The following is a 19,504-nucleotide window of genomic DNA, read 5'->3' as shown; positions in this document are numbered from 1 at the left end:
AGAATTCTGAGTTTATAATCACTCACCAAGAGCGAATTTCAGCTGTGATTTAGGAAAGGCGTGAGTTGGAACCGACGTGGGTTTGGTCATTGTTTCGACACCAATGTTTATAAATTCGTCATCGGGTGGGGTCTACCCATCTCCGCTCCTTCAGAACCACCTGGGGTGCGGAACGCTGGGCCCACTGCTGACTCGAGTCTCTGGAGACGGTCCACAGGAACTTGCTGTGTGAACAGTCAGTACCAGAGCAGAGTCACTTCACACTGAAGTTTGACAACCGCTGTCATTCATACAGTGAGGTTCTACGATAGTGTAACTAAGGATGAAATTACACATCACCGTTTCAGTCGATTCTATGACTGCAACAAATGCTATCCAAGTGTTTACTAGCTCTTCACTACCTATGCTGGCCCTTTCATCGTATACTGTAATTTCCCTTCCGGGAAAGTTTTCATTGTGCAGGGGAGCTCCTTGACGTAGAGGTTATGAATGATGGATTCTACTAGAGTCAAATTATATTTATCATAAGTGAGCTAATGTCTGAAATCAAATTGTCTAGGACTCAGCGTTCTCTCACGCGTTTCCCTAGTCTCTGTAATGTTTGTGACAGTGTCAGGAAAGGTGTGCCTCGTTCCTTTCTTTTTTTTCCCTCTGAAATCATTTTAAGTGTACTTTAACTCAATCACAGTTCCGCAGAAAGCTATTGAACCAGACACAAGGACTGGAGCTTAGAAAGTGAATCAGACTCAGTGTCTGCCCTCTAGGAGGTCACAGCCTCAGCAAGGCAATGGGGAGAGACAGGTACAGAAGCCTTATGTTAAATGTAATGTATGAAGGCAGCAAGGGGCAGGGAGAAGCAGGGGTTGGGTAACTGCCTGAGAAAGGGAGGGGGCCTGGCTTCAAAGAGAGGATGCCACTCTGTATGCATATAAGCCACAGCCAGCTACGTGGATGAAAACATTCCTACAAGGTTGTCCAAGGTACAGGGAATCTCAGAATTTGGAGTCTTCTAAGCCAGAATGCACTCTTTGCACTCACCACAGCTTTCTCCATGAACCTGGCCTTCAGCAGCACACTGGCCACTGTTTTTTCATAAGGAGTTCCCTGTGGTAAAATCTAAAGAGTGATACATTTCCTTTCCAGGCCCTTCAATGCCATTTAATTCACACCAGCAATAACTACATAGGAACCTACCTTTAAGAGTTGCCAAAAGCAGTGTGCTGCTAATTTATGGCCACATCTATTAAGGCTCTAGAGAGAATCTAACTCTTGGATTTTAAACATAGTTGATATTACCATAGTGTTTCCTGATTTAATCCCTCCATAAATTAGATGAAATGATCATATTACCTGTTGTCACTTCATTCTTGCCCCATCTCCAATCACTCTTTTGCCTTCGTTAATTCAGAATGAAATACCACAAAGCATTAATGGAGATGGGGGGGGGGGGTTGCCTTTTTATGACTTCAATATCACACTGAAAGATGCCTAAGCTTTTACTGGAATAGGGGGAAGAGGAAGATGGGGAATCATACTTATCTCTTGCAAGCCTGTTAATAATAACCTTACTAGATAGTTCCAAGTGAGGGAAGTAGGGCTTGGCTATATGAAATAGCTTATCTACATCTCTCTGCAAGCAGTTACCGGAGCCCACACACAAACCCAGGCCTTCTGACTCTAAATCCAAGGCCCTTTCTGGTGTGACCTCAGCTCTTCTGGGAATTCTATAAAACAGTTCCTTCAGTGTTTTGCAGTGAAAGGCATTATTGCCAGCCTGGAAACAAGACCGGAAATCTTGCCATTCCCCATCACTTTGCTGCCAGTGTTTTTACCTTATCCCTTCACAGTCATTATTTGGTGTTCTCTTACAGAAGGCAACAGACTGCTGCAGCAGAAAATGTCCTTAGATGGAAACCCCAAACCTATTCATGGACCATCAGAGAGGTCAGATGGTCTACAGTGGTCAGCGGGGCAGCCTTGTAACCCAAGCAAACCCAAGGCAAAAACATCTCCTGTTAAGTCCAATGCCCCCGCAGCTCATCTTGAAATAAAGCCAGATGAGCTGGCAAAGAAAAGAGGTAAAGTGATTTCTTTTGCACAGATGATTCAACATATTCTGCACACACATTAATGTGCCAGGATGGCAGAACTTTCAAGAAAAATACTGCTTAGCAAAGGAGGTCATACATGCAATTGAATTTCTTCTTCATTTTTTCCCCCTGTGATCCACTTGGATGGAAAATGGAAAGGCAGATGTAGTCAGTCTCAGAGGTCTAGGACTACGGAGGTGGAATTCATCCCCTTCTCTGCCCCCATTGTGGATGGATGAGTGGTCGTTTATCTCAGTCACTTCGGAAGCAGTATAAGCGCAGGACAGATTAGTGCCTCCCAGGCAAATGAAATTCAGGCCTGTGTGGATGAAGATGAATCTAGAGCCTGATAGATCCTCCTTGAGGGATGGTCTTCCCTGTGGGAACTCAGTTCTGTATTAGAACTTTCAGGCAATCTAACACGGAAAGGATTTTCTGTTTGACACACTAGATTTCCATTTTTCAAACCTTAGTGTCTTTGACTCGTAACTAGCCTTACAAATGAAATGGCTAAGTCACTTCCTTTCAGACTCCAAGACTAAATAATGCCCTTCTGACCCAGCCTCAGTTGTGTTTGATTTCCTTGGCTTTGGCTTGGCACACTGGTGCCGTTTTCTTGAGGGAGAGTTCTTTCTTTGAAGAAGCATGCTCCTGGTGAGATAAGACCAGTCTGTTGGCCATGCAGGCTCTCCACCCCAGTACGAGTTACAGGAAACCCGGGGAGATGGGCCCCCAAAGAGCTGCTTTCACGCTCTTGCTGTTTCCAGGCCTGGCTCGGGACGCTGGTCGGGAGCCAGCATACCTACCTGGCTCTCACGCCCCGGCCTCTCTAGCCCATTTGTACTTCTCCCTGTCTCTATGTCATTTTCCTGCTCCAAAATCTCGGTCGGCTCTGAGTCCCATGCAGTGGTGTTCACAGCGGGAGCCAGCCCCATAAATGACCTTTAGATCAGAAGACACTGCAGTTCATGACACTTCCCAAAGAGCAAAATGACAGGTGTCCCCTACATGGCACAGCCAGAGCCCCCGCTGGGTGAAGGCATTCTAGAGGGCCAAACAGACCATTCCCTCTTAGCAAGGTGTTTCCTCCAGAACACAAAAGAAAAGGTCTGTTTGGGGTGGATGACTTGCCTCATTTTTTTTTTTTTTTTAAGCTCATAAATAAAAGACGAAGTGGTGACGCTAATCATTTTTTTTTTTTTTGGCATCAATTTTAGGCCCAAATATCGAGAAATCGGTGAAGGATCTGCAGCGCTGCACTGTTTCTCTAACCAGATACCGCGTCATGATCAAAGAGGAAGTGGACAGTTCTGTGAAGAAGATCAAAGCGGCTTTTGCTGAACTACACAACTGGTGAGTAGTTCGACCCACACCTCTAAACTCACCGAGGCCGGGCTGCTCCCATGGCCGGGGAAACAGCATCAGACGGAAAAGGTGGTTTATTTCATGCATAAACATCACAGAACAGCTCTCTGGCTGACGTTTTTAAAGTTCTGCAGGCAGGAAAATAGATCGTGGGAATGAAAAAGAAAAAGTATTTGAATAAGAACAACTCTGATAGACATCGTAATTCACAGAAGATTGAAGTTGGTCTAATAGCACATCAAGGATATGGACTAAAACTTATCAGGGGGGCAGGGTGCTTAAATGGTATTGACATCCATGAAAGGCTAATCACATGAGAGATCTTTGAAAAAAATCAAAAATATTCCCATCATTATCATTAAATTCTCCTAGCAAAAAAGAAACATCTTAAAAAAGAAAAAAAAAGAAACATCTTATTCCGTGATAGAGCTCCATTCTTGACGTAGGCAGTGGGGGTTATATCAGCTGTGATGAAAGAACCTGAGGAAGGAAGGGTGTACTTTGGCTCCCAGTTTGAGGGTGCAGGCCACCGTAGCAGGAGCTCATGGCTATGGCGGCAGGTGGCAGGAGCCAGAAGCCGCTGGCCACCGTGCATCCACATTCGGGAAGCAGAGCCGATGAGTGGGTGCTGCTACCCAGCTTGCTTTCTTCTTTTTAGTCATATTCAGGACTCCAGCCCACCGACCGCAGATGCAGTGGGCCTTTCCCACCGCAGTTCGTCTGATCTAGATAATATCTCACTGGTGTGGCCGGAAGCCGGCCTCCTCAGCCATGCTAGAGCCTGTCATGTTGACAATCAGTATTAGCCACCACCGTGGTGCTCATTACTGCCCAGCTCGCTGCCCTTCACGGTGTACTCAATAAACCTGTTTTCTTTCTTTCAAAAAAATAATAAAATGGTACCCTGATGTGGTTTAGATGCTGCCCCTACCCTCCCTTCAACTGGTTTTAATGAAAAACGCTCTCTCTAAGTCCTGGATGTTTACTTATGTGAAATATTTATTATTATATAGATTGTTATTATCATGGGGAAAAAATCTCAATTAAGATTCCATTTCAAATGAAAAAAGCCATACTAAAGATAAAAGAGAAGCTCATAGCTGATATGTGTGTGTGTGTATACACATGTATATATATATATATATATATATATATATATATATATATATATATATATATATATATTCCAGAAGCTCCATTCAGATAAATCTACTTCTAAGTCAAATTGTACTCTTGTACTATCAGGATCCAGTCTCTCTTCTTCTTCCTGCCTCTTTCCTCACTCTCTTCCTCCATTCTTTCTTTTGCAGTATCTCCCACAGTCTCCCGGTTTTGCTTATTTTTTACCTCGTTCTTAGACAGACACCTCTGTGGCTCTGTGGCCGCAGATTCCCCCGCTTCTGGGCTTCTCCATTAAGTCTTAGCCCCTGAGACTAGGCAGTAATTCCAGCAAGAAAAAAAAATGCAATGGCTAATTTCCATTAGCTGGTTTTGGTCACATGTAAGTCTCTGTAGAACAACCACCGTGGCAGGAGAAGTGGTCTTCCCACTCACTGTCTGTTCAAAGTCCAATGCTTCTCACAGTGTTGGCAGTGGGATGAGTCCCAACAACTCCATAAAGAGAAAATTGAAGAGCCACAGTTATCCAGGCCAGAATACAGGCGCTCCCACCGAATGAAACCACCCAACCGTGGTACCCAGGGTCATGGAATTGTCCCCCATATCTCCTTGGCCTCCCTTGATACCAGAATTTTATGCATTTTTTACATATTTTTCCATGCCAAGTCCTTGCTTTGACACTGATGTGCTTTTTAACAGAAGCTGTGGAGTTGTAAAAACTAAGGATTAAGCTTCAGACTAACTTAATCTAAAATTCATGAATTTTAAGCCATCTGCTACGTACAAGATCCCAAGGGTGCAGGAGACACCGGGAACTTGACAGGAAACTGTCTCCCTCAGTTGCCACTCAGACCTTACAGGTCTTCTGAGATGAGCGACCCTCCTCCTCCAGCCATGGCATCCATGGAACTTTCCTCTGGACCAGAATGTAGCTAAATTGTTCAAAGCAACTCCCAGAACTCATGTGATTACTTAAGCACAGCAGAGATGCTGTACTATTGAAGATCAGAATTCTTAGTCATTTCTAGTTATGATTTTTCCAATCTCTCCTTAAGGCAGTTGTCCTGTTGCTTGTAAGTCTGTCCAACAAGTGTCTAGAGCCAGGGGCAGCAGAGGTTAGCTGGAAAGGACCAGCTGGTAAATTTGTTAAGCGTTCCAAGCTCATGGTCACCCCCCTCTGCTTGTGTATCTAAAAGCAACCTTGGACAATGCAGAAAGACATTGGGACAAGGTTGGCTCCTGGGGTCTGCCATTTGCCAGCCTTGGTCTTGGGGGATTAGTCCTCAGCCTGGAGGGCAGTTCTGTGCCCTGTCCATCTGGCTGGCACTGTAGAGTAAGTGCTTCCTCTGAGGACCCCTTGTGATGCCTTCCATGTGAGTGACTCAGGCGCTAGCTGACCAAGTGGATCAGTGACCTCAAATTGCCTCTCCTCCGGCTGCTGTGACGGCTTTTTATTTACTTCGTTTTGTGTATTAGTAAAATGAACAGCACACAGGTCACAAGACCGCTGGAGATTTACAACAGATTCTTGGAGCTTTTGACTCCTCAACTGGTGGAAGTGTGCAGCAGGAAAGCCAGTGGCCACAGAAGTTGAGTATGATTTCTCTGTTCCGGATTCCCCTTCCACTTTAACCTGGTGGGAAGATGAGTTCTGAATGAGCCCTGCCATGCTAAAAAGTCCCCCACAAGACAAAAGGACACTTGCCTTCCAAATCAAAAGAAGAAAGCATGTAGTTCAACCCTTTGCTATATGGGGTGGCTACCAAGTAAACCCCAACACTCCTTTTCTGACCTAACCCTTAATAAAAACCATCCCACAACAATGTGTGCTAACTTTAAAAATAAAACCAAATTAACGTTTAAACATAGCCATTTACGTGCATTTCTGCCAAGTGGAAAACTTGGCTTCTGCTCCAGACAAGCCTTTGGCCCAGGCAACACAGTGATGAACTAAGACAGAGCCTCCCTCTTGTCTCCTAAGGGAAAGGGAAGGATGAATTTTAGGAATTGTGGTATTCATGAAAATATCAGACTCCAGAAGACTTGGGAAAGAAGTTTCCCTACTGATGGCTGAGTCACGTACAGTAGGCAGTAGAGGGAGTTGTGTGCCTAGCACCACCAGTTTAAATACTGGCAAACCTTGGGTTCAACCAGAGGGAGGTTGTAGATTTGGAACGCTTGGTCCACGTCCTCTTGGGCCACGTCCTCTTGGGCCACATCCTCTGGCTTTCTGAAGAAACTGCTCCTTCTAGAACAGTAATTAACTTGTATGACCCTCAGTGGCATGAGTTAGTGATCCTACCCCTAAGTCTGTCCTCTGGTCCTTATTTGGATCACCCAGTCCTCCTAACTCCCAAGTACTCAGTAGCGTGTCCTTTAGAAATAAATAAATGTATAAAAACATACATCTAATATAAAACATTTAAAAAATGTAAGACACGAAAACAAACTTCACTTTGCCTCCAATTGCCAACTTGAGGACACGTGTTCTGCTTTGAGTGCATCCCGCCAAAACTCCTGATGAAGTTCATGGGAATGGTGACTTCTCATGAAGAAGGTGGTTGCTGTACATCCTCCGGCCTTACAGAGGACACACCAGGGCCAAATGAGCTGTGTATTCCCCCTTCCCAAGCAGGCCGTGAAGAACCCTTGCCCAATACAGTTACCAAAGAAAACCGCTAAGTAGCTAAAATACAACATTGGCGTTTCACCTGGACACAGTCCCACGTGGCTAAGTGGCCATCCATGGGGCATTCCCACCTTCTCAGAAAGAACTGGGCATCTGAGTGAGTAACCAAGACGACATGACCCTCTCCCACTACGTCTGAACAGAAGATAAACTTGGCAACAGGGGCATAAAAAGTAACATCAGGAACTAACGTGAAACAGCTGCTTCTCGGCACGACTGGCCTCCTACCACATCTGGAAAATAGTCATCCTCTGGAATCCCTAGCTGCCAGATTTAATTGCTCTGTGTGTCGACTAGTCTAGCTTCCCATCACAAACCCAGTGTTTGTGTGTCCAAGTTGATTATGAAGACTCAAAATGAGCAATAAAACATGAAATTGAAAAAACATTAAGGAAGTATAAAAACACTCAATATTCTTGCCATATGCTGGGAGAGAAAGTATCCCAAAATAGAGCTATAAAAATCCTGTTAGGTGTTATTGTCAATTTAACGTCTAATTAAGAGCACTCTTAAGGAAGACGGAAGCTGGTCTGGAGCCAGGAAAGTAGTGTGTGTACTAGTGGCAGGGTGGGTGGGGGTGGCGATGAGGTATAGAGATTGAGGGATGGAGGGGACAATCACTTTAAGCTGTTTTACTTTAAATTTAAAAAAAAAAAAAAGGCAGTCAAAGCACACATTTCCGTAGCAAGGGGCCACAATGGCCCTATGTCTTGTGTACTTTTCCCTGGAGAAGGGCTGTATTCATTACCTTTTTCATTGCTGCGGCCCAATAGCACAAGGAGCACCTTAAGGAATGAATGCTTTGTTTCAGTTCACAGTTAAGAAGGGATACGCTCCATCCCAGTGGGAAAGGCCCAGTGGCAAGACCATGAAGAGGCTGGGTCACGTCAGGAAGCAGAGAGCTGACCCCAAGTAGGCTAAGCTGTATAACTTCAGGGCCCGCCCCTAGTGACCTACTTCCTCCCACAAGGGTCTGCCTCTGAAAAGTTTCAGAGCCTCCCCAAATGGTGCCACCAGGAGAGAACCAAGTATTCAAACCTGGGATCCTATGAAGACCCTTTCATATTCCAACCACAATAGGGGCTGGGTGTAGCCCGGGCCAAATCCGGAGGTGAGACATGAGTCTCAGCCCTTGCCCACTTCCCCTTTCTCTGCCACCTTTCAGTTCATTTTTTCCTCCTTCCTGTCTATTCCTTCCTCACAGCCAGGGGCTCTCCTCCTGTCGCCCCCTTCAGGCCAGAGCTCCTGATGTCTCCACATCGCCTTTTATTCACTGAAACTTGCCGATCTTCCACAGTTCATGACCTCATCCTCCTCGTGAGGATGTGTTCCACACCCAAAGTGACATACTTGCACGTAACAAATGCTCTCTAGCGATCCTGGCCCCTAACCAAAAGATAAATTCTAGTGTGAGAATCCCAAGTTGAAGAACTAGCGATTTTCAGGTGAATTTATCTTTTACCAGCACCCCCGAACCCCCTTACCTGCTGCTGAAGCCTTGCCGGTATCTGAGCAAAGCCTTAGTTTGTGCCCACATTCTCACCCTAGCTGGCCAGGTGGCCCTACGCACCAGGCAGATATCATCTCTTTGACATTTTAAATCCGGTGGTCTTTTCGGGGTGTGAGCTTGAGGAGGCCTCCGAACAGGAAGTGACCGTGAGGCTTGTGTTTCCAAATCACCCAGTCACAGTGATATCTTACCCCAGTGCTGTTCCTCAGATACCCAGAGAGTGTCAAATTATTGGGATGGGCATCCTCTGAGCCACTCCAGTCTGAGGCCATGTTAGGAGGTGTATCATGCAGCACAGCACTCTTGTGAGCTGGTGACCAGCCCTCCCTGTCACCAGCTCCAAACACTCATCCCCTCCTCCCACCTTGGCACTGCTTTTGTGTGGTGCCAGGTGTTGCTCACGATGCTGAGAACCTGGTTTTTCCACGCTCCTTAGGTCTGTGTGTGTGTAGCTTAGTATTTCCTGAGAGAGAGTGCCTCTGATCTAATATGTGCTTCCACACCACATTCTAATAGTTAAAACACTCCTACAGCTTTTCGGCCACCCTTTACAAAGGCATCACCCCCAAACTTACTTCTGTGGCCCCAGAATTCAATTTTGTCTTCTCTGTTTGTTTGGGGTGGTGTTTTCCTTACAACTTGGGTCTAGAGAACTTAAGATAAAATCTATCACGCACTGAAATTAGCATCTAACCCTACACCTCAGTGACCCTCGACACATTTGCAATCGGGATCCCGAAGACACTGTGGAACTTCACATTGGATTTTGCTCTTTCAGTATTGATTGTATTTTTATACGTTGATCCGCCACTAGAAAATCCCTACAGAGTTAAAACTAGAAAAATAGTTCACTGTATATCCTCTTTGGTGACTCGGGTGTGCACTGTCTCCACGGTCCTTCCTCACCATCTAATTTGTGCCCTTGCTCATTTTCTTTCCTGCATGTTATACTGTGCCGACATGCGCACTTGTTTACATATGTACATGTGTGTTACGGCTAGTGTGTGTGTAAGGGGAACACGCAGTATTTTTCTTTCTGAGCTTGTGTCCTTGCTTGGTATTATATATTCTTTGTTGTTGTTGTTGTTTGTTGTTTTTTGGTTTCTCTGTGTAGTTTTGGTGCCTGTCCCGGATCTCACTCTGTAGACCAGGCTGGCCTCGAACTCACAGAGATTAAAGGCGTGCACTACCCCCACCCAACTGATATTATATATTCTAAGTCTAGTGCATCCAACATGGCTCCAGGGGTGAACCTGACTGGGGCGGCAAGGAAGTGAAGGAAAAGACAGATAAACAGACCAAAAGCCGGGCTCCGGTGGGCTAGACTCTGACGGAGAAACCCGCAGCACCCTGGCAGCTCAGTGTGTTTGTTCTATAGAGCTGAACAGGGAGATGGGGCCATTGCATACAGATAAACAAGGAGGCAGAGTGTATAGTATATAGCAGGATCAAGGAGACAGGTTTAACCAGTCTAGGTAGGAGCAATCTCTGTAGGCGAACAGTCTTCGTGCCGTAAACATCCGGCTAGGAGAAAGCTATGGTGGACATGTTCTGCACACACTGTCAGCATCCACGCGTGGACCAGATAGAAAGGCTTTGCTGTTTCCCGCTGAGCCTCGCCTCCTGGAGAGAAGGGTTTGCCCTTACTCTATAGGTCTTAGGCTCTGGGGTCTTTGACATGGCCAGCTCAGCTTTACTCAGAACTTCACTCACTCGGGGTTTTTTCTACCCACTCTATAAATCCATCATTTTTCTCTAGGGCTAATTTTCATTGTTGTGACTGTAGGAAATTTGCCAAGCATATTGCTGTTTTATTCACTATAGCAAGAAATTGGGACCAACCTAATTGTCCATCAACAGATAAATGGATAATAAAAACTTGTTTGTGGGGTTTTAAATCCAGGTGGTTTTCTTTGGGGTCTTGTAACAATTGAAAATCACTGGATCTTGTAGAAGGGACGGTAAGTCGTCTGAAGCCAGCATAGAGGGTGTCTCTCAGCTGGTGAATCTCTCCCCTCTGGGAGACAGTTGGTCTGGCAATAATGTTGACTGTCACAGCTGCAGGGAGGGAGTGTCACCAGCCTCTGGTAGCACGAGGTGAGACCAGGGGCACTGCTAACCAGCCAAGGATGCACAGTACGGCCTCTCCACCAGTCTTCCTTCCTTCCTTCCCATTCTCCTATAACAAGGACATGTTCGTTCCAAGATGTCGATAATACCGAGAATTCCCTAGTGGAAGAGAGTGCAGCATGTTCTGAGGTACCTCCTTGAGGGAAAGACAGACTCTGCAACACTGTGAGAATCTAACTTCCGGCACCCCATCCCCCAAGGCCAGTAGTGGGGATGAGGAAGGGGGATTTTCTTTCCCGTCGCTTTCTTCCTTCCCTTTTCAATCAGCGGTAGGAAAATCTTTTTCCCCATACTGCCCGAAACATAACCCTTCCAGCTACACGTTTTAAAGGTCAAATTACATTTTTGCCTCCCTGAGATCAGAAAAAACAATTATATTGTAGTATAGAAAATTGAAGGCTTTGCTTTTTCTGGCCTGTTTTTCATTATAGAATTCAAGTCAGTCCTTAGAAGGAAATGGAAAAATTAAGAACTGAAGGTTGTAGCTAACGACAGGTAGTCACTCTCATTAGCCATTCTGTCTCTACTGGAGTCTTTTTCTCGTTTTACAGTAAAGCCAAATATCACAGTGAGGACCAGGATTAGGACAGAGATCTCAGGCGTGTAAAGAAGAGTACAGTGGGGAATCGTTCCATTAAGCACCTGTTGGGGGATAGTCTTCCTTGGCTTCAGGCAGGCAGCAGTATTGCTTGGTGTTCCCAGGCATACATGGCTCGTGTCCAGCCACTCTAATGCCAGCGACATACTGTGAGCAAGCCCTTGTTCTGTGTGAACTGCGTGCAAGCAGAAGGTCTTTTTGGATAGCTTATGTTCCAGCGGTGGTTGAGCAAATACTTGGTCATTTAATTACCTTCCCTTAATTAGGAGAATCATTAGCATTATGGAGCTACATATACTTTGATAGGAATGACACATATTTGTTTTTTGTTTTCTTTTTTTTTTTAAATGACCCTAGAATTTGATCTGTATCACAAAACAGATGGCAACAAGTCGATTTGGCATTGAGTTCAGTCACGTGAAGGATCTTGATCGAGGCATAGGGAATGAGTGGGAATCCCATTGTAAAGCCAATGTGGCAGAAATAGTGAGCGTGACTAGTGTGCGCCTTGGAGTGCTGGCACCCGGTGTAGTATAATTGTCCAGTCACCAACTGATGCTTTTCCATGTCCCTTTCAATAAGATGTATTTATAATGGGGTCTCTAGCACGAGAATGACCTGAGGAGGCTTTTCAGCTATTTGGCCATGGCTACATAATGATTGCACAATGCTTTCAATTCCCTATTTAATTAAAAGAAGTGTGCGAAACAATTACTAGATTTTGCCAGCTTTATAAGGAAGAACAAAATCAAGAGTTCGGGATATGTGGTTTTCAGTTTTTGTTTGTGGTTTGTTTTTTTAATAAAAGTCAGAAGTTTGAATTGTGTTTTTATTTTTAAAATGTAATAAAAGGCTTTTATGTCTTTCCGCTCTGGAACTGAAGACAATCTTCGGAACCATCAAAACCTATCCAAACAAGACTTTCTCACAAATCCCTTTCTTTCTCATCAAATGGATTTTCTCGGTGCGCACCTGTTTGTGCCTTGTACAAGACACTGTACAAAGGAAATTAAATAAACCTGTTCCTTCCCCCACACCCAATAGCCCGTATTATTTGAGAATATTAAAAGAACACAGCGTGAGAATGAGCACACACTTGCAAAGGATACATGGAGACAATAATAAAAGAGGCTAATAAATATATTTATGCCTCAAGAGAGCCATATGGATGGATTTTGTTGCCATCTAGCTGACAAATTGCCCAAAATGACTCCTTTTCCTCGCCCTACACCAATGTAATAAGCAGGAGTAGGCTCCAGGATTCATTCTGAAACTGTGAAAAGAGCAAATACCGCCTCACACGGAGGAACTCAAGGTTCCTGCGACTTTGCGACTGGCGAGTCCCCACGGCACGGTGCACTTCCAGATCTTGCCTCGCTTGTGAATATATGTCACTCTAAATCGGTGCAGCTCACTCTTTGACAGTGGAAGCCTCCCTCTTCCTATTTCCTTCCGCCCTCCGGTTTTTCTCCGCAGCATTCGATGTCTCCCCTGGGCCACTGCTGGGACTGAATGAATCAGTTGAAGGAAGAGCAGGCCGATAAATACAAAAAGTACTGAACTGGCCTTTTCGGTTTAGGTACAGTCCCAGGAAAGCAGCGTAAACAGCGCCTCCCACTAATAGCCTTCCTGGGCCCTGGGTGTGGATTACTTGCATATGTTATGTCAGCTGCACGCGGCGGGCCCTGGGAGTCTGCTTGGCTTTCACTGCGGGCTGCTTTGCAGAGCAGACCCTCCATAAGAGCCGAGGACGGCCTCGGCATTGCTTCCGATTTTGTTCTGAAGTCTGAAAAGATGATGTCTGAGACTGTTTGACGTCTTAGAATGGAAATAGGAGGCGACATTAAGCCAAGTGTTCTGTCTACATATCCCTGTAGGGTAGGTCTTTCAAGAATATATAATACAGCCTGACAGTGGTGGCGCACGCCTTTCATCCCAGCACTCGGGAGGCAGAGGCAGGCGGATCTCTGTGAGTTCGAGGCCAGCGTGCTCCACAGAGCAAGTTCGAGGACAGCCAGGGCTACACAAGGAAACCCTGTCTCCAAAAGAGAGAGGGGAAAACTAAGATGAATTTCTTAAGCATTGTCATAGATAGCAAATGCATTATAATAGTGAAGGAGAGCTATTCTATATTATAATTTGAGAATGGGTCTTAGAGTTTTTTGCTTTGTTTTTTTTTTAACCTGTGAGACTAGTAGGGAGTAGGACTCAGGAGTTACTCTGGACAATTAGTCAGGTAGGCAACAACAAATGATACAGCAAACTGCACATGAAGTGGGAGTAAGAGAATTCCTTCCATGTGTGCGGCTTTCTTATTTCAGCGGCTATAAACTCTTGATTCGTACAAAGCCATATTCTAATAAAAGTCACACTCTCCAAGGTTTATTAACCACTTAATTAGGAAGCATGTGTTGTGGAGTTAGACAGAATGGGGTTTGAATTTCATTTTATATATTCTAGCTCAGAAGCTGATTGAGTTTCTTACATTGACTCAGCTATGAAACCGAGATACAGTTAACCACTCTGTACAGCTCGTATGAATATTTCTGTGTAAGTCAGTAAGCTTGTCATATCATTCCAGAAAATGACTAGCCTGCTCCCCAATGGACACTCACTTAAGTCTCTCTTTCTAGCATAGCATTTAAGAACATTCTTTTCCTCTGCCCAGAGACACTGGCGGGAAGTTACCCTTCAGCTCTCCTTAATTAAAAATTTCTTTCATAAAATATATTATAGTCATATTTTCCCCTCCAAGATCCCCTCTACCTCCCTACCCACCCCCTCATGCTCTGCTCTCCTCTCTCTCTCTCTCTCTCTCTCTCTCTCTCTCTCTCTCTCTCTCCCCCCTCCCTCCCTCTCCAAAAAGAAAGAAAATCAAAACAAACAAAAACAATAAGACAAAAACGTGACGAAACATAAAGTGCACCAAAGGAAACAAAATGGAGTCCATTCTGTATTGGCCAATCACTCCTGGGCATGCGGCCTGCCCTGGAGTGAGGCGATACACCCAGTGACTGTCTGTTGGAGAAAACCAATTCTCCCGCTCCCAGCAGATATTAACTGTAAATACCTTCTTGGTTAGGGGTGGGGCTTTATGTCCACTCCCCCGTCTCAGTGCTGGGTTTTTGTCTGGTTTGAACTTGTGCAGAGCTTGTGTGTCTGAGTTTATGTGTGTGTTAGCCCTGCTCTGTCTGGAAGACACTGTGTTTCCTTGTTACCCTCCAGCCTTGGAGGCATTAAATGTGCTGGATCTCGGGGACGGGATGTGAGAATCTGGCCACAACTTTACTATTCCTTGGGTGAAGAGAGAAGTGAAATAAAGGAACTCCCGATTCTGAATGGCTACATGTGCCACCAAGACCGTTCACCATCTCTTCATGTGTCTCTCTCTGTCTCTCTGTCTCTCTCTCTCCCTTTCTTCATCCATTCATCTCATAGGCAGAAGATTGTGCTCTCTCAGTGGCACTTCTCAAACTTGTTTGTGAATGAGGAGCATCTGAGCTCTTCCCCTTCCCCAGAGATGCTGATTCCACCAGTGTAGGGCCCCGGAATCTGCATTCAGTGAGTTACACTGAGCAACCGAGTCTGTACACCACAGTTAGCGAATACTGCTACAGATACTGAAGGACAGGGCCAACCACTTTCCCTAAGAAGCCATGTCTGGTGGGCGCAGACAGAAACAGGCAATGCAGTGGATGTTGTTGTGGACAAGTGGTGTGGTACAGAGGCAGGTGGAGGCCTGTGAAGAAGCAGGAGGAAGTAAGCCCTGGCTGGCTGTTTAGGAAAGGGGTCATGGGGGGGGGGGGGTACCTGAATCTTGAAGGAAGCCTAGAAATTTGCCAGATAAAGAAGGGGAGGTTCCATACTGAAGGAAGCAGCAGTGTGAAAGACCACAGTACGTCTGGGAGGACTAAATTCCCCAGGCTTCGCTTCATCAGTAGATGAGTTGTGAACACATGCCTTTCAAATCAGAAAAATCCATCACCGTTCATCTGTATGTAAGAGATTCAGAATGTCTACTTTTCAGAATTTAATTTCTATTTGCCTTCCCAATGTGGAGGTATGTAGAGCAGGGTGTTACTGAGACAATGGTGGCATGCTTGTATAGAGGGTCCCAGTATGCATTTCTCCCTCCCTCCCCTCTTCACTGAGAGCCAAAGGAACTATAAAACCTGCCAGATAGCCAGGGGCAGGAAAGGCCAGGCCTGGCTGCCTTGGCTTAGATGTGACAGCGCTTCTGATCCTTCGGGTACCACAGCAGCCTCTTACACTTTCCATTCCCAAGTAATCCGTGTGCAACATCTAGGACGGGGTCTGCAGAGATAACTTGCCCCACCCCCCTCTTGGTTTTCCCAGGATGTTTCTGGAAGAAAATATAGCAGGGCATTGAGAGAGGTTGGCTCCATTTTGTGCACAAGACAAAGAATGATTTTTGTCTTGCTCTGTTTTATTCTGAAATATTTGATTTCGCCTTGCTTTCTGTATTTTTTTTCAGCTTGTTAAATGAGCATGTAAGATGAAGTAAAAGTGTAGAAAAGAATGTTAGTCAGATGTCCAGATGTTATGCCTGTGTGATAAGACAGTTGGCATCCATTTCAAGCTGCTTCTCTTGGGCTGCTTTAAAGGAGGTGGAGGGCTAAGTCCTATTTTTTTTTAAAGTGAACCTGAAATGCAGTTATTTTCTTGACTAGTGCTTTCCAGAGAAAGAGATCAACTTAAGACATAATTAGCAAAGACACTTAGTAACTAAAGCCACATATTCCTAGCTCAACAGTTGGTGTTGTAGATTTGTAGACTTAAAGGATTTTCTAACTCTTGTCCTTTTCAAAATTCCAAGAAGATAAATGAGTCCCTGTGGGGTTTTATTGAAATTGATTATGTTTTGAGGAACTCCGGAGTCTGGTAAGTGTTGGAGTTAGTCTACACACTAAATCTTCACGCCTCGTTCTCAAAATGCAGTTCAAATGGTACAGTCAAATATTTGTCGTTGTAGGATCCAAACATGAACTCTGCAAATTAAGAGAGGTGAGCCCACTACATATCCGGTAACTCAGCCCAAGTGATAGGTTGGGACCAGTTGTTCAGATCTGGGGTGTTTGCGTGGCCTTGTAGCTGAGTGGGCTTCGTGCCAGGAAAGTCAACACCTTACTTGTTCGATGGTCCTGTTAGTGGAAAACTCTGCAAGGCTATTCTAGCCCTAGTGTTTATACTGGACACCTAGGTGGGGTTTGTGTGTTTACCGAACGACACCTTTGAGTTCAGCCTTTAGAAAGATCCACTTGCCACCTTTGTTATATTCAAGGGACAAAATCCACTTTTTTCCAGTTAGGAACAGAATTGGAGTTGTAAAATGCAAAAAAAAAAAAAAAAAAAAAAAACAAAAAAAAAAACGTGTAGAGGATGACAGTCCAGGAATCCCAGCAGCGCGACTAAGATGTAAACAACTCATACAGGCAGCTACTTTGAATGAGCTCAGGGTTAAATCTGCCACAGTGGAAGTGGGGAGGAGAGGTATTTCCCTACTGGACTAGACTTCTGGGGACAGAATGGTGTGGGGAGTGAAGAGTGAACGGCACACCTGCAGCCAGCCCAGAGCGTAGGAGGGGGACAGAGTGGAAGGATTCTTCCGGTGGAGAACGGAATTGGGGGTGAGCCGCTTGTACGATTGGGGATGTCTCCTGCAGCTACAGCTGCTGACCCTCCTGGCCTAGGACTAGAGAACCACACATGTTCTAGCTGCGTTCGTAGTCCCCACGCCAAGGAAGAGGCTCTGTTGATAGCTGCAGTAGTTGAGAAGTGCCTGAGCTGAAGTCTTGAACTAGGTCCGCCCTGGCCTCGAGAATGGCTGGAATACTTGAGTTGGGTTGGAAATGGGGCCCATGGGTCAAGTACACGGGCCCTCACATATAAGGGAGATTCTGCTCTTCCCTTGAGGCACAAGCCCCTCATTCCAAGGAATGAAGACTGCTAAGATGTTGGACAGCATGGACCCCCTCCCTTCCGTACTCAAGCTGGTGAAGAACAAGGAGAACTCCCCAGCTCCAGGCCATTTAAGGGGCCACCAACAGGGTCCAACCCAGGGAACTCCATAATTCTTTGTCTCCACAGTAATAAGGAGCAGAGCCCAGAGTGGGAGGAACACTCTTAAATGACTTTTCTTCTCTAGTTTAAGAGAAACCGGGGAAGGGAGGGTCCTTCTACCCAGCAGTCTGGCATTAAGGCTTATCACTCATTTGCATGCTTGGTACAGGAGGGACGGAAGCACTCCCTTACCAGCCTTCCTCCCCCCGCACCTCACCTTTCTGCACTAAGAGGCCAGGATCCAGGTTTCTTCCACAGCCTGCCTGCCCTGCCTGTCTCCTGGTGCTCCCAGTTTGTGTCTGCCTAGTGGGCAATCAGCGAAAGGAGTTCCCACTCAGGCTCTTTATCCGTAGGAAGCTTCCGAACCACAGTGGTCTGGGATCCGATGGTTCCAGCAGTTTCTCTGCCTGCAGGCTCCCCGAGGCAGAGTATCAGAGGTGGAGCAGGCCTCGTTTTAACTCCTTGACATCCGTTTCTAGCTGCTGCCCACACTGGTTGAAGTTCTGTTTGAGGACTCTGCTTTCGGTCCTCTGTGCCGACCAGCAGGCTCCCAACCACAGCGGCCCCGTGGGGACCTGCCTACCACAGCACCTTTACTTTGTAAGAACACAGGCCCGTGTGGCTCATTCAGGCTCCCAGAAGAAGCTGTTTTTGTCACTCTGTGCCTTGGTCTCTAGAATGAAAGATGAGTCTTCCACAGAACAGAAACTCACGAACAGATTCTGACTGAAGAACCCTTCTGATTCCTGTTATCATTGCTATTAGTTCCCTATAGAAAGAACCAAGACACTGGGAACGTTTTTTATGAAATGACACTTTATCTTTGTGATTAACTATATAATAAACTATAAAGTTTTCGCCATGGTAATCTCCTCCTTAGACCTTATTGCTTTGGTAATAAAAGCTTTTTTATGGCCACAGGATAAAATTTTATTATCCAAGTAGTTTAGATAAAAGGAGAATATGTGTTTGGAAAGGGTAGAAAGGTACGTCTGAAACACGTGAGTTTAGCATGGATTTTATGTTTATTCTGCTGATGGAGAACATGCTGGATGCATCTTAAGTCGAAGCCAATTAAAGCGTTAGGTGTTTCTGTCAAGTACTGAGGATCACCACTGGAAAATAGGACCACTCCACACTTAGGCTCTTGGATTAATGGAAAAGCACACATTTCAGCAGACAGTATCACCAACTCCCTGTTTTGATCCTGCATCAGAGCCTCTGTGCTTGGTGAATATTGTAACAGTTTTATTCCTCAGCTTGTATTTTAAGTGATGAAAGCCAGTCCATGCCCAAAAGTGTATATATTTTTACACAGACATGCTTTATATGCAAGCACTACAGTATGCCCATTAAGAAGCCCCATCATTGTTATGCCACAGAAATATAGGTATGTTTCTTCACAGTTCAGCCACTATTGAACAATCCATATCCATAACAGAATAAGACCATAAAGGTGAAGGTTTTAAAAACTCAGAGATTTTTGAGGCAGTGACCGTTAAGCAAAGATTTGAAGAAAGAGTTCATTAGATGAAGAAAGGAGTTGGGGGAGGAGGTGGGACATTGTCCTTGAGGCAGAGGGCACGTACCAAGGCTCTGTGGTAGAGGTTGAGCAGGGTTCCTGCCTCCTGGAGTATTGGGAGGCTTCAGTAAGATTGTCCTGTATGGCCAGGCGGTGGTGGCACACGCCTTAATTCCAGCACTCGGGAGGCAGAGACAGGCGGAACTCTGTAAGTTCAAGGCCAGCCTGGTCTACAGAGCAAGATCCAGAACAGGCACCAAAACTACACAGAGAAACCCTGTCTTGGAAAAAAAGAAAAAAAAAAAAAAAGGGTTTTCTATAGGGTGCTGGCCCACCAGCTGATGGGCCTGGCCGAGTCAATCAGCACTCAGTACTAGTAAGAACTGGCTCTTGCCTTGAG

The 19,504-nt window shown here is 45.5% G+C and overlaps 1 protein-coding gene across 5 annotated transcripts in view; it reads left to right on the top strand.

Annotated features, from left to right (window-relative positions):
- The window catches only part of Spats2l (spermatogenesis associated serine rich 2 like), a 167,798-nt gene that overhangs the window by 124,033 nt on the left and 24,261 nt on the right, over window positions 1–19,504 (top strand). For 3 of the 5 annotated variants that reach the window (XM_059278252.1, XM_059278251.1, XM_059278248.1), the window contains exons 7-8: window positions 1,872–2,078; window positions 3,308–3,443. In XM_059278252.1, the coding sequence (XP_059134235.1) occupies window positions 1,872–2,078; window positions 3,308–3,443 (343 nt within the window). The remainder of the gene's footprint in view (window positions 1–1,871; window positions 2,079–3,307; window positions 3,444–19,504) is intronic. The other 2 variants (XM_059278250.1, XM_059278249.1) reach the window with 1 other exon arrangement.

Source organism: Peromyscus eremicus, chromosome 13 (assembly GCF_949786415.1).
Source record: "Peromyscus eremicus chromosome 13, PerEre_H2_v1, whole genome shotgun sequence".
In the NCBI taxonomy this organism is placed as follows: domain Eukaryota; kingdom Metazoa; phylum Chordata; class Mammalia; order Rodentia; family Cricetidae; genus Peromyscus; species Peromyscus eremicus.
Note: the sequence above shows the minus strand (reverse complement) of the source record. Positions and strands in the feature narration are given on the sequence as shown.